The 14,997-nt window shown below is 41.0% G+C and overlaps 1 protein-coding gene across 4 annotated transcripts in view; it reads right to left on the bottom strand.

Annotated features, from left to right (window-relative positions):
• Window positions 1–14,997, bottom strand: part of AHCYL2 (adenosylhomocysteinase like 2) — a 158,626-nt gene that overhangs the window by 17,261 nt on the left and 126,368 nt on the right. For all 4 annotated transcript variants that reach the window (XM_003407272.4, XM_023544608.2, XM_023544610.2 and 1 more), the window contains exons 6-10: window positions 14,648–14,742; window positions 11,127–11,233; window positions 5,027–5,143; window positions 2,440–2,503; window positions 1,894–1,982 (exon numbers count right to left, since the gene is read on the bottom strand). In XM_003407272.4, the coding sequence (XP_003407320.1) occupies window positions 1,894–1,982; window positions 2,440–2,503; window positions 5,027–5,143; window positions 11,127–11,233; window positions 14,648–14,742 (472 nt within the window). The remainder of the gene's footprint in view (window positions 1–1,893; window positions 1,983–2,439; window positions 2,504–5,026; window positions 5,144–11,126; window positions 11,234–14,647; window positions 14,743–14,997) is intronic.

Genomic DNA, 14,997 nt, shown 5'->3' on the forward strand with positions numbered 1-14,997 from the left:
GTTCTAGCATGCTCCCTCTCCCTAATTAAATTCATCACCAAATCTGGTTGATGCTTCTTCCTCAATTCCTTAGCACCTCTTGAATCTATTCCCTCTTCTCCATCCTTGCTGGCCTTGCTTAATAAAATTCAAGTGTTATTATTTCTTGCCTGCTACAATAGCCTCTGGCCCAATCTCTTGCCTCTAGTTTTATATCTCTCTAATTCATTCTGTAATTTCCCTAAATGCAAGTGGGATCTTGCCACCTCCTTGCACAAAACACTTGAGTGACACTGCCCACTGTTCTTACGGTGAGATCCAAATACTTATACTGACATACATGCAACGCCTTTCACGATTCCTATGATTCCTGCCTCAGATATCACTACTCCCCCAAATTTATCCTATCTGCCAGCTACATTAAAATACTAGCTCAGCTTCTTAAACATGCCATGCTCGCTCCTTCCTCTGTGACTATGCACATGTCCTCTCTGCCTGGAATATATTTCCAACCTAAGAAAACACATAAGTTTCGAGACTGCGCTCCACTGACAACTCTTCCTACCTGGCCTCCTTGCTCCTCAGTTAGGGATTTCTCCTCTGTGCTCCTACCGAAGCATGTGCTGCTTACTGCCGTCATAGCTCTCACTACACTGCACAGTGGTTACTGCCCATGTGCTTTGAGAAGCAGGGGCCTTATCTTATTCATCCTCAACACATGGCACAGTGCCTAATACATTGTAAGTGACCCATCATGACTGTAAGATAATCTCAACAGTAAATCAGTACTCAATTTGAACAGTATTAAAGCATGTTCAGGTTTCTCTAATGAACCCCTGGAGTACTTGAAGGGGGACAGCTCCCTGTGTATGGTGGTGCCCTGACGCAGAGAAAGCCACCCACTCTATTGCAGAAAGTTGTGGGTTTATGGCTAAGATGTATGGGGAGTGGTAGGACAAGGGAAAAGGGTCATGGTCAAACCTCTATGCCATGGTTTATTCTATCTGAGGTTAATGGTACGGACTGGGGGTGTCATCTATGCGACAGATACTGGGACTCTGCAACACTTTTCAGAGACAGTGGAATTTCTTACCCTGCTGAGAAGGGCAGGAGACAATTTCAGTAACTACCATTTAGTGAGCGTGTATGATGTGACAGCACTCTGCACTTTATATAATTATTACATAACACATAGCAACTTATAATAATTATATAATGATTTTACCGAACTTTCAGAGCCCTGAGGTAGGTATGATTACCCACATTTTACAGACAAGAAATATGAGGTTCAGAGAAGTTAAAGAGCTCACCCAGCTTTCTCTGACATGCCGCACTTCCTCTCATAAAAACAGCCGCGCAGGCAGAAAAACCTAAACTAGCTCTGCACACACTGTGGTAGAGACGTAACAGGAACTATTTTTTTTTTTTTAACTTTGGAATCATTTCAAACTTAAGAATCATCAGAATAGTACAAAGAACTCCCATATACCCTTCACTCAGATTTACCAGACTTCACCCTTAGTTTGGGTTGTCGGATGCGTCCCTGTGGTTTGATTCCGGCATTTTGGGGAGGAGCAGCCCTGAAGTGTTGCCTCTGAAAATGTCTGATGTCAGCCTATGTTTTTGTGACCATTGTTTTCAAAGGGGCAGTGACTCCATATGAAGCAGGTAAGGGGCTACTTGCTCTCTGGCTCAAGGCCTCTCGTATTCTGTCACCACAGGAATTCCACATTGTACCTTCTCTCACAGCAGAACCCCTTCGTCTTTGGAAGACGGTTATTGGCAGCCTCTCTCAGGGTCTGGGCCTCTCTAAGGTAAGACTCAGCATCACCCAGGCCATTCTCTGGAGGCAGCTCCAGGGTCACACGTTAAGTGGTGGTGCAGAGGAGGAGTGCGTCTCCTCTGCATGCTTACCAGGCTTGCAGGGCACAGATGGGGTCAATCTCGGTGACATACACAATGGAGCCCATGGCTTTCAGGGCAGCACAGCACCCCTTCCCCACCTGACAAAGGGAGAAAACACTCATCTTCAGGAAAGTCAATGAGAAAACAGTTTCTAAAAGCTTCTGGTAAACTGCATCCCTCACCCGCCCCCAAAAGCAATTTCACTGAATAGATTCATGCTTGGGGAAAAGATGAAAAACAAATGACTGCAGTTTATAAACAAACCCCTGGCCCCTGCTTAGCACATGCATGTGCGCAAGAACACCCACATTCACGATTTATAATCAAAACACAAGCTAAAAGAACATCACAAGTGGCACAAGTCAGAAAATCAACTTAAGGAAAAATGGTAAAAATACAAAGGGAAAAAGAAAGACTGTACTTTAACCAAAGGGCCTCTAAAGTTACTTTTTCCCATCTAAAGTGGTAAATAAAAGTACTCTTTTACAAATGAAAAATCCTAGCGTGTTTCTGCAAAATACATTTTAATTGCTGAAATGAAGGGTTAAACTTTACCTCTCCATAGCCACAGACGACCACTTGCTTTCCACCAAACATCATGTCTGTTGTCCTTTTAAGTCTAGGGGGGGAAAAACATTTACTCAGAAAAACCTTCTCCGTTTCTCTTTTGAGTCTAGACTGGGTCCCTTTGTTTTCATGGGTTTTTTCCATTTTGAAAGAAAACCTCGTTTTTAATGAAGTCCAACTTAATCAAGTTTTTCTTTCATGGATTGTGCTTTTGGTGTATTTAAAAAGTCATCACCGAATCCAAGGTCATTTAGCTTTTCTCCTGTGTGATCCACTCTAAGTTGTATAGTTTTGCATCTTACATTTAGGTCTATGATCCATTTTGAGTTCATATTCCTGAAAGATGTAAGCTCTGTGCCTACATTCATTTATTTTGCATGCGGATGTCCAGCTGTTCCAGTGTCATTTGTTGAAAAGACTATTCTTTCTTCACTGAATTGCCTTTGCTCCTTTGTCAAAGATCAGTTGACTATATTTGTGTGGGTCTATTTCTGGGCTCTCTATTCTGTTTCACTGATCTATTTGTCTATTAATAGTTTTTTACCATGACAGTACCAATGAGCCCATGCCTATTCAACAGGTTTCTGGTAGGTAGCTGATCTTTTCCGATTTCTTCATTGTTGAAATCTAACCTTAGCCCCTGGTTCTACCGCTTCCATCTTACTCTTGCTTTCATACTTCTCTGATATTAAAGAATCTTTCTTACGTGGAGGCAAAATTCTGCTTAGGAGGGACTCTGTTCATCTTTATAAACCTAACAGAGACACCTTTATGCATCTTTTACTGAACCTAGTATAGATACACGTTAGGCTCACAGATTTGAGATCCAAAAAATCTAAAAGACAGTTGTGGATGAGTAAGTATTTTAATGCATATATACTGGGATTACTATTGATTTTTTCAGGCTCAAGGCCTCATCACATTAACACTTATATGTTGAGAGAACTAGGAACAATCCACAGACAGACTGATGGACTGGGAATTCATTTAAATGTCCAGTCTACCTGATAATGAAGAATTGATGCCTTTGAATTATGGTGTTGGCAAAATATACTGACTATACTATGGACTGCCAGAAGAACTAACAAATCCGTCTTAGAGGAAGTACAGCCAGGATACTCCTTAGAAGTGAGACTGTAGAGACTTCATCTCATTTACTTTGAACATGTTATCAGGAGGGACCAGTCCCTGGAGAAGGATATCATGCTTGGTAAAGTAGAGGGTCAGCAAAAAAAAGAGGAATACCCTCAACAAGATAGACTGACACAGTGACTGCAACAATGGGCTCAAACACAGCAACAATTGTGAGGGCAGTGCAGGACCAGACAGTGTTTCGCTCTATTGTACAAAGGGTTGCTAGGGGGTCAGAACCAACTCGGCCCCACCTAACGACAACCTGATAATACTATTGACTCTAAAGTAGTAATAGTTAACAAAAGTTAGAATCTGCAATGAACATTTTCCAAGTCAAAAAAGATTTCAAAGCAAGAAGCTTCCCCTAACATCTAACTCAACCCTATAACTTACTATATAGGGCTCTACAAAGAAGAGCAAGGGAACTAACACTGAGCAACGGGATACATATGCCTTATCTAATCTAGTCCTCGTAACAACTACATGAAGTGGGTCTTATTATCACATTGTACAGATGAGGAAATAGGCAAAAAGAAAAATTTTTTTTTTTAATAGAGAGATTAAATCATTAGTCTAAGGCCTTATAGTTAATAAATGATAGAGCCAGTGGTGTTGCCAGTCAGTATAATGCTTGGGGTTCAAGCTAATTGGTGTGGTGGCCCATAGGACTTTTCTTCACTTTTCCATTAACCTATACATGAAGGAGGAAACCCTGGTGGTGCAGTGGTTAAGAGCTATGGCTGCTAACCAAAAGATCGACAGTTTGAATCCACCATGCGCTCCTTGGAAACCCTATGGGGCAGTTCTACTATGTCCTATAGGGTCGCTACAAGTCAGAATCCACTCAGTGGCAGTGGGTTTGGTTTTGGGTTACACGAAGGAAACCATTTGGCAAAAAGCAATATTCTAAACAGACTTAATGGTTTCCTATAGGGAATTACTGAGTCTTCCTAGCAAGAAATGAAGGACTGTCAGGACTCCAGTGTGAGGACAAAAATTACGTATTAGAAGAACATAGTATATGGTATATATCTAAGCAGATTTTGTCAGATTGGCAGTTCTTAGAGATTTGAAAAATTAGAAATGCCTCTTAGAATTGACTGCCTGTCACGAGTATCCACATGGCCAGAGAATTATATGATACTTGGAGCTCAAGAACTGGTCACATGACCTGGAATAGGAGCACCAGAAACCTTTTTCCAAACCATCAAAATATTTACTTGTTTATATTGACTTTAATTACTGACCTGCAGTTCTGATAGGGTCACAAAGTAAGCACTCTGCCCACCGAGAGAAGGAGCTAGTCTGATTTCTTGAGTAAAACAGATTTGCCTGTAATTGTGATAGCAATAGTAGCTCTAAGTTATAAAATATTAGGTGTGATGTGGTGGATAGACCCAACTCAACAACTCAAGCCCATCCTAAAGATAACAAAACATACCCATCAAGAATTGATTCACGGCAACAGTAGAGGTTGTCAAATTTTTGTTTGGTGACTGAGTCATTGACATTCATGGCTGGAACACACAGCTTCCCTGCCTTGGACAGCTGGTACAGCCTGTGGATGAGGGAAACCAAGAACATAAGGCAGTAAGATAAGATACTGCAATCAGTTTATATCACATCACAGAAGTATGTTGGTTTGGCATGAGCACATGAGGCATGAGATAGCACTAGTCTTGCCTACTACGTGAATATAGAGAAATAAAGAATATCTTTCTAGAATCTGTAGACAGCTTAGAAATAAAGATCTTAATCAAAAAGCTTGTGGAGAAAATCTTTGAACTACCCTTAATTTTTAAAGACTTAAATGTAAAATTTTAAATTGCATCAGATTGACTCTTTTAATTATAAGAGGAGTAACTTTAAGTACTATTTAAAAATCCATGTATAATCTCACCACTCAAAAATATTTTTAATTTTCATTTCACTTAAAGCACAATAAAAATTATTAAAATATATATACATTTTTTAATTTTCAAATAGTTTTATAACCTCAGTGTCGTTGTTGTTGTTGTTGTTAGGTGCCGTCGAGTTGGTTCTGACTCATAGCGACCCTATGCACAACAGAATGAAACACTGCCCGGTCCTGCGCCATCCTTACAATAGTTGTTATGCTTGAGCTCATTGTTGCAGCCACTGCGTCAATCCACCTTGTTGAGGGTCTTCCTCTTTTCTGCTGACCCTGTACTCTGCCAAGCATGATGTCCTTCTCCAGGGATTGATCCCTCCTGACAACATGTCGAAAGTATGCCAGACTCAGTCTCGCCATCCTTGCTTCTAAGGAGCATTCTGGTTGTACTTCTTTTAAGACAGATGTGTTCGTTCTTTTGGTAGTCCACAGTATATTCAATATTCTTCGCCAACACCACAATTCAAAGGCATCAACTCTTCTTCGGTCTTCCTTATTCATTGTCCAGCTTTCACATGCATATAATGTGATTGAAAATACCATGGCTTGGGTCAGGCGCACCTTAGTCTTCAGGGTGACATCTTTGCTCTTCGACACTTTGAAGAGGTCCTTTGCAGCAGATTTGCCCAGTGCAATGCGTCTTTTGATTTCTTGACTGCTGCTTCCATGGCTGTTGGTTCTGGACCCAAGTAAAATGAAATCCTTCACAACTTCAATCTTTTCTCCGTTTATCATGATGCTGCTCATTGGTCCAGTTGCGAGGATTTTTGTTTTCTTTATGTTGCGATGTACTCCATACTGAAGGCTGTGGTCTTTGATCTTCATGAGTAAGTGCTTTCAGTCCTCATCACTTTCAGCAAGCAAGGTTGTGTCATCTGCATAATGCAGGTTGTTAATGAGTCTTCCTACAATCCTGATGCCCCAGTCTTCTTCATATAGTTCAGCTTCTCGGATTATTTGTTCAGCGTACAGATTAAATAGGTATGGTGAAAGAACACAACCCTGACGCACACCTTTCCTGACTTTAAACCAATCAGTATCCCCTTGTTCTGTCCGAACAACTGCCTCTTGATCTATGTAAAGGTTCCTCATGAACACAATTAAGTGTTCTGGAATTCTCATTCTTCGCAGTGTTATCCATAGTTTGTTATGATCCACACAGTCAAATGCCTTTGCATAGTCAATAAAACACAGGTAAACATCCTTTTGGTATTCTCTGCTTTCAGCCAGGATCCTTCTGACATCAGCAATGATATCCCTGGTTCCACATCCTCTTCTGAAACCGGCCTGAATTTCTGGCAGTTCCCTGTCGATATACTGCTGCAGCCGTTTTTGAATAATCTTCAGCAGAATTTTGCTTGCGTGTGATATTAATGATATTGTTCTATAATTTCCACATTCGGTTGGATCACCTTTCTTGGGAATAGGCATAAATTTGGATCTCTTCCAGGCAGTTGGCCAGGAAGCTGTCTTCCATATTTCTTGGCATAGACGAATGAGCACCTCCAGCATTGCATCTGTTTGTTGAAACATCTCAATTGATATTCCATCAATTCCTGGAGCCTTGTTTTTCGCCAATGCCTTCAGAGCAGCTTGGACTTCTTCCTTCAGTACCATCGGTTCCTGATCATATGCCACCTCTTGAAATGGTTGAATATCGACTAATTCTTTTTGGTATAATGACTCTGTGTATTCCTTCCATCTTCTTTTGATGCTTCCTGCGTCGTTTAATATTTTCCCCATGGAATCCTTCACTGTTGCCACTCCAGGCTTGAATTTTTTCTTCAGTTCTTTCAACTTGAGAAATGCTGAGCATGTTCTTCCCTTTTGGTTTTCCATCTCCGGCTCTTTGCACATGTCATTATAATACTTTGTCTTCTCGAGCGGCCCTTTGAAATCCTCTGTTCAGTTCTTTTACTTCATCAATTCTTCCTTTTGCTTGAGCTGCTTGATGCTCAAGAGCAAGTTTCAGAGTCTCCTCTGACATCCACCTTCATCTTTTCTTTCTTTCCTGTCTTTTCAGTGACCTCTTGCTTTCTTCATGGATGATGTCCTTGATGTTATTCCACAACTCGTCTGGTCTTCGGTCACTAGTGTTCGATGCGTCAAATCTGTTCTTCAGATGGTCTCTAAATTCAGATGGGATATATTCAAGGTCATATTTTGGTTCTCGTGGACTTGCTCTGATTTTCTTCAGTTTCAGCTTGAACTTGCATATGAGCAATTGATGGTCTGTTCCACAGTCAGCCCCTGGCCTTGTTCCTACTGATGATATTGAGCTTTTCCATCATCTCTTTCCACAGATGTAGTCAATTTGATTTCTGTGTGTTCCATCTGGCGAGGTCCATGTGTATAGTCACGGTTTATGTTGGTGAAAGAAGGTATTTCCAATGAAGAAGTCGTTGGTCTTGCAAAATTTTATCATTCGATCTCCAGCATTGTTTCTATCACTAAGGCCATATTTTCCAACTACTGATCCTTCTTCGTTTCCAACTTTCGCATTCCAATCATCAGTAATTATCAATGCATCTCGACTGCATGTTCGATCAATTTCAGACTACAGCAACTGATAAAAATCTTCTATTTCTTCATCTTTGGCCCTAGTGGTTGGTGCGTAAATTTGAATAGTCCTATTAACTGGTCTTCCTTGTAGGCGTATGACAGCATTGTACTTCAGGATAGATCTTGAAATGTTCTTTTTGACGATGAATGCAACAGCATTCCTCTTCGAGTTGTCATTTCCAGCATAGTAGACTATACGATTCTCCGATTCAAAATGGCCAATACCAGTCCATTTCAACTCACTAATGCCTAGAATATTGATGTTTATGCGTTCCATTTTATTTTTGATGATTTCCAATTTTCCTAGTTTCATACTTCGTACATTCCAGGTTCCGATTATTAATGGATGTTTGCAGCTGTTTCTTCTCATTTTGAGTTGCGCCACATCAACAAATGAAGGTCCCGAAAGCTTTACTCCATCCACGTCATTAAGGTCGACTCTACTTTGAGGCTGAAGCTCTTCCCCAGTCATCTTTTGAGTGCCTTCCAACCTGGGGGGCTCATCTTCCAGCACTATATCAGACAATGTTCCGCTGCTATTCATAAGGTTTTCACTGGCTAATGCTTTTCAGAAGTAGACTGCCGGGTCCTTGTTCCTAGTCTGTCTTAGTCTGGACGCTCAGCTGAAACCTGTCCTCCATGGGTGACCCTGTTGGTATCTGAATACCAGTGGCATAGCTTCTAGCATCACATGTACACACATGTAAATACGCATAACCATTTGGAAGATTCTATATAGTACTCTTATTTATACACTTTGACGGCTGAGTAGGATGACATTACAGTTTACTTCTTCTATGGAGGAACCATTACATTATTTCCTCCTTCCCTCTTTTGCTATTATATAAAACACTGCAACAAACAGATTCATGCTATAGGTTTGTTATTTATTTGCTTCTTTTTTTTTAGGATACACGTCCAAGAATGGGATTACAGGGCCAAAGCATAGGAATAATATGAATCAATTTACAACGCTGTTCATTATTCAACTAAAATTTACTGAAAGTGTACTATGTGCATTGTGCCAGGATTAATATGATGAAAAGGGTAGACATAGTCCTTGGCCTTACAGAGTTATAGTCAGAAGTGTTTCTTAATCAGGAAGGCACTGGAATTTAGAATGGTGCAATTATTGGTTGTGTAGTTTGAGTCTTTTACTCATTTTTTTCCTTTTGCTTTAGCTACTCGACTCTCAAGAGCAAGTTTCAGAGTCTCTTCTGACATTCATTTTGTTTTTTTCTTTCTTTTCTGTCTTTTTAGTGACCACTTGCTTTCTTCATGTATGATGTCCTTAATGTCATTCCACAACTCGTGTGGTCTTTGGTCATTAGTGATCAATGTATCAAATCTATTCTTGAGATGGTCTCTAAATTCAAGTGGGATATATTCAAGGTCAGACTTTGGCTCTTGTGGACTTGTTCTAATTTTCTTCAGTTTCAACTTGAACTTGCGTATGAGTATTGATGGTCTGATCTACAGTCGGCCCCTGGCCTTGTTCTGACTGGTGATATTTGGTTTTTCCCATCGTCTTTGCACAAATGTAGTCAATTTGATTCCTACATATTCCATCTGGCGAGGTCCATGTGTACAGTTGCCGTTTATGTTGGTGAAAAAACGTATTTGCAATGAAGAAGTCATCGGTCTTGCAAAATTCAATCATGCAATCTCTCCAGCACGGTTTCTATCACCAAGGCCATATTTTCCCACTACTGATCCTTCTTTGTTTCCAACTTTTGCATTCTAATCTCCAGTAATTATCAGTGCATCCTGATTGCATGTTTGATCAATTTCAGACTGCAGAAGTTGGTAAAAATCTTCAATTTCTTCATCTTTGGCCTCAGTGGTTGGTGCCTAAATTTGGATAATAGTCAGGTTAACTGGTCTTCCTTGTAGGCATATGGACATTAACCTATCACTGACAGAACTGTACTTCAGGATAGATCCTGAAATGCTCTTTTTGACGATGAATGCAACACCATCCCTCTTCAAGCTGTTGTTCCCGGCACAGTATACCATATGATTGTCCTATTCAAAATGGCCAATACCAGTCCACTTCAGATCACTAAAGCCTAGGATATATTGATCTTTATGCTTTCCATTTCATTTTTGATGATTTCCAATTTTCCTAGATTCATACTTCATACATTCCAGGTTCTGATTATTAATGGATGTTTGCAGCTGTTTCTTCTCATTTTGAGTCATGCCATATCAGCAAATGAAGGTCCTGAAAGCTTGACTCCATTCACATTGTTAACATCGACTCTACTTTGAGGCTGCAGCTCTTCCCCAGTAGTCTTCTGAGTGCCTTCCAACCTGAGGGGCTCATCTTCTGGCACTATATCAGACAATTCCTCTGCTATTTATAAGGTTTTCACTGGCTAATTCTTTTCAAAAGTAGACTGCCCGGTCTTCTTCCTAGTCTGTCTTAGTCTGGAAACTCAGCTGAAACCTGTCCACCATGGGTGACCCTCCTGGTATTTGAATACTGGTGGCATAGCTTCCAGCATCACAGCAACATGCAAGCCCCTACAGTACAACAAACTGACAAGATGTGTGGGGGTAAAATCTTTTAGAGATACAACTTCCTCTTGGGATTATAGGAGATGGCCAAAAATATCATGAAATTAGGGTTTTGAAAAACAGAACCCAAGTCCTTGCTATCTATGTACTGTGAGCCCTTCCAGGACACAGGTTTCTATCTGTTTGGTCCACCGCAATCCCTAGCGCCTAGGGCAGTTCCTGCTCATTGCGGATGTTCAATAAATAATGGCTGAATAAATGAATGAGTCCAAAAAGGACAAGCAGTCACTGCATTACAACAACTAGAAAACATGAGGACTTGTCTCCCTTTTGTTATGTGTTGTTAATTAAAAAGAAAAAAGTGTGCAGACTCAGATCTGGTCTCATCATAGCAGGTTCCAATTTTTAACACCATAGGGTCGCTATGAGTTGGAAGCAACTCAACGGCAGTGGGTTTGGTTTTTCGTTTGGGTGTTCAATAGCTTTGTGATTATAAGAATATATGTCTAGAATGCACAAAACCAGGTATGATTATGTCAAATCTTACCTATGGACTCCAGTAACGCTCTCCTCTACTATGCCCTTGATTTTCTTAAACATATTGGGGTACTTCTTGTAAATCCAGTGAGTAAGATCCCCTCCATCATCCAAGATCTGCAATAATAATCATCAGTAAAGTCACTCCTTTTGCTGGAAGCTCAAAGCTCCCAGTGCATCTCTGGGTCTTGTATCTCAATGTCTTCTGACCAATGGACAGGCATTCAAATTTCCCATATGGTTATGGTACCTTAAAGCCAGAATGAACACAATAATCTATGGAACAGTCATTATACTGAAATAAAAGACAATGAGGGATGAAGGACCAATTAGAATTCTCACAGTCAAATACACTTCCCATATGACACGTATATCAAAATACACAGCAACCTAACTGAAGAATTTCTTATGGATTAATAGCTTAAATGGTTATTTAGACCACGAGCATGAATGTACTGTAGATATTCAGAAAGTTTCAACTGGGTATTAGCAGACTACTATTGTTCTAATTTAATCTACATGCTGAGCAAATAATCCAAGAAGCTGGACTATATGACGAAGAATGGGGAACCAGGATTGGAGGAAGTCTCATTAACAACCTGTGGTATGCAGGTGACAGCCTTGCTTGCTGAAAGTGAAGAGGACTTGAAGCACCTACTGATGAAGATCAAAGACAACAGCCTTCAGTATGGATTATACCTCAACATAAAGAAAACAAAAATCTTCACAACGGGACAAAAAGCAACATCATGATAAAGGGAGAAAAGAATGAGGTTGTCAAGGATTTTGTTTTACTTGGATCCATAATCAATACCTAAGGAAGCAGCAGTTGAGAAATCAAATGACATATTGCATTGGGCAAACCAGCTGCGAAAGACCTCTTTCAAGTGTTGAAAAGCTAAGATGTCACCGTGAAGACTACGGTGCGCTTGACCCAAGCCACAGTGTTTTCAATGATCTCCTATGCATGTGAAAGCTGTACAATAAATAAGGAAGATGGAAGAAGAACTGACGCCTTTGAATTGCGGTGTTGGCGAAGAATACTGAATATGCCACGGACTGCCAAAAGAACAAGCAAATCTGTCTTGGAAGAAGTACAACCAGAATGCTCCTTAAAAGCAAGGATGGCGAGACTACCTCTCACATACTTTGTACATGTTATGAGGAGGGACCAGTCCCTGGAGAAGGACATCATGCTTGGTAGAGTGTCAGCGAAAAAGAGGAAGACCCTCAATGAGATGGACTGACACAGTGGCTGCGCTCAGGCATAGCAACAGCTGTGAGGATGGCGCAGGAGTGGGCAGTGTTTCCTTCTGTTGTGCATAGGGTTGCTATAACCGACTGGAGGGCACCTAACAACAACACTGCAACACTGTTTTAATTCAGGGCTTTAAATATCTTCAGTCAAGGCTTAATTTAACCAAAAGGAGGTAATCAGTATCCCTCCCAGAATGATGGTTTATAAAACTGTATTTGTTAATTCTTTCCTTCTCCAGAAGTACCAACACTCTCCTACCCAATATGTCAGGTAGCACTGTAGGATTCAGCCTGGCTCAACTTCACACACTGTACAAACCAAATTAAAAATAACTGGGAAACTGCAGCATGTAGGTGTGCCAGCATGCCTCTGAACAGCTCACCACTATTTTCAGGTTGGGATTAAAGATAAACACAATGCTGTGCTCACAGGAGCTTTCAGCATCAGGGGAAAGCTTCTGAATTATAAATGAGCTAAAGAAAGACCAACTTAGAACACTCTCAGGCACTCAGGGCTGTGGCACTTCAGCCCTTCCCCTGGCTGATATAAGCGGTCAGCAGGACTTTCCCAATTGTCACCCATGATTCTGAGAAGTCTACACAGAGCTGAGTTGCCCTCTGCTGGCATGTATCCATTTTGTAGTCCCATCAATTATCAACTCTACTCTAAGTGCCAAAAATGCCACCCTGGACCCCAGAGTACACAAAATCCCCCACCTCCTGTCTACCACCTGATCTCTTTCTTGTTTCTGTTCCTGCTGTTGATGTGTTTTCTCCGGCTCAGCTAAACCTTCCTGAGAGCAGGGTCCAAGGCTGGCCTCGCGTGAAAACAGTTAGTGTTCTGTTTTCCCAGTAGAAACCCTCAGAAGAGATGCCCAAGGAGACCAAAAGCTGTTTTGGGTTTCCCTCTCCCTTTCTGCATGTATGGAATCTCTCCTGGAGCTTCCTTTGCAGCTCTGATCCCTAGCCAAAAAGAGATCAGAGACAAAATCAGGTTGAACGATTGAAAACTCTTGTTCACTTTTCCATTTTAATGAAGGTATCTAATAGAGGCAGGTAGTTGCCATCTCAAATATTTTACTGAGTAAATGCAGCCCGTAATTCTCACCATGTAACACTACCGGAGAAAGTTAGTGGGTTATATCTTCCTGAGGTTAGAAAGCAAAGCAAAGTACCAGATCTTGACAATGTCCAAAGAATTACAGGTCCTGTTTTTTGGCGTGACAATTTTTTTGTCCTTGTTTTCCTCTCTTCATTTACCTTTCTAGTAGTTTGTGCTGGCTCCAGTTTGTAAAAGCACTCTGGGTATAATTCCATGGCCTCTCCATGCTCATGACTATAAAATTAATACTTTCTCTCAAGGACAAACTCTTTGACATATCGTCTTTAGTGTCTGTCAGTCACACTCCCTCCTGTCACTGTCCAACCTTGCTGGAATGAGCTAAGTCATCTTAAATCCACCTTCGTCCACCCCCCACCCCCACCCCTTCAGGATAAAAAAAAAAATGAAGGCTTTAATCCAGCTCCTCATACCAGTACTTGCGGCACTGTGACCTGGATCACAGAACCCAGAGAGAGGCTGCCTCTGTCCACTGTGGACCACATGAGGCCTGCTCTGCGGGCTTTAATAGGAACCAGTGGTTGGATGAGAACTTCAAGGCTTATTTTTTTCAGCCGATTCTCTAATTCTTCCTCTTATCAATATGCAGAAATGTTTGCCAAGGAGGAGTGCTACGTACTTTGTGCAGCTTTTTGCCTCTCTTTGGCAATCTAACGTGCTATTAGCTTTCAAGAACTGCCTATTTTAAAAAATGGAAACAAAAATAAAAACAAAGCAAAAGTGAAAAACTCAAAACCGCCTGGCCATTTTTTGAAGGTGGAGGATGAATAAAGAGAAGAATTTGAACTTGGGATCTCTTCAGATTTTTTTTTTTTTTTTTTGGAGGGCAGAGGCAGGGTGGGCAGTGGTGTGGGATGGAAACTCACTACTCTTACATTTTAACCAGACATGTATGAATCCTGAGCAGGATTTTAATGTTACTGATGAATATGAATGCCTCCAAGATCAGCAATTAAGGCACTTTGAAGTTATAAAGAGGTTCAATTCTCTTGGGGTACCATAAGCATAAGCATCTAGTTCTGCAGGAAGCCCAAGTACCTCAGATAGAAAAGGAGCCATTTTCCTTCCTTCTGGTTGGGATACCCTCTCCCAGGTTATGGCCTCCCTGCATCTCTAAAGCCCAAAGGAACTGTGTTAGCAGAAAACTGACCCACCATGTTTGGTTGCCAGCCCTCCACGTTCACACATCTATCGATGCACCACCAAAAGTCATCTTCCGACTCTCCTTTCCAGGCAAAGACGGGAAATCCTGAGAAAAAGGAAAAAATAAAAACCATTAAAATCTGAAAAAAAGGGCTGGTCCCAAACGTTGGCAGTAGGGCAATGGCTTTCCCCAATTCTAAACTCTCTCCGTCTGCTGTACTCCTTGGATTAACTTTCTTCACTGACTAGCACTGCCTTCAGCCCTTCATCCATTTCTTTGTCGTTGGTGGTCAATATGTTCTTATTAGCCCAAAAAGGACAATCAAAAAGGACAAGAGTATGATGGGTACTCAAAACATGA

Source organism: Loxodonta africana, chromosome 8 (assembly GCF_030014295.1).
Source record: "Loxodonta africana isolate mLoxAfr1 chromosome 8, mLoxAfr1.hap2, whole genome shotgun sequence".
Taxonomy (NCBI): Eukaryota; Metazoa; Chordata; class Mammalia; order Proboscidea; family Elephantidae; genus Loxodonta; species Loxodonta africana.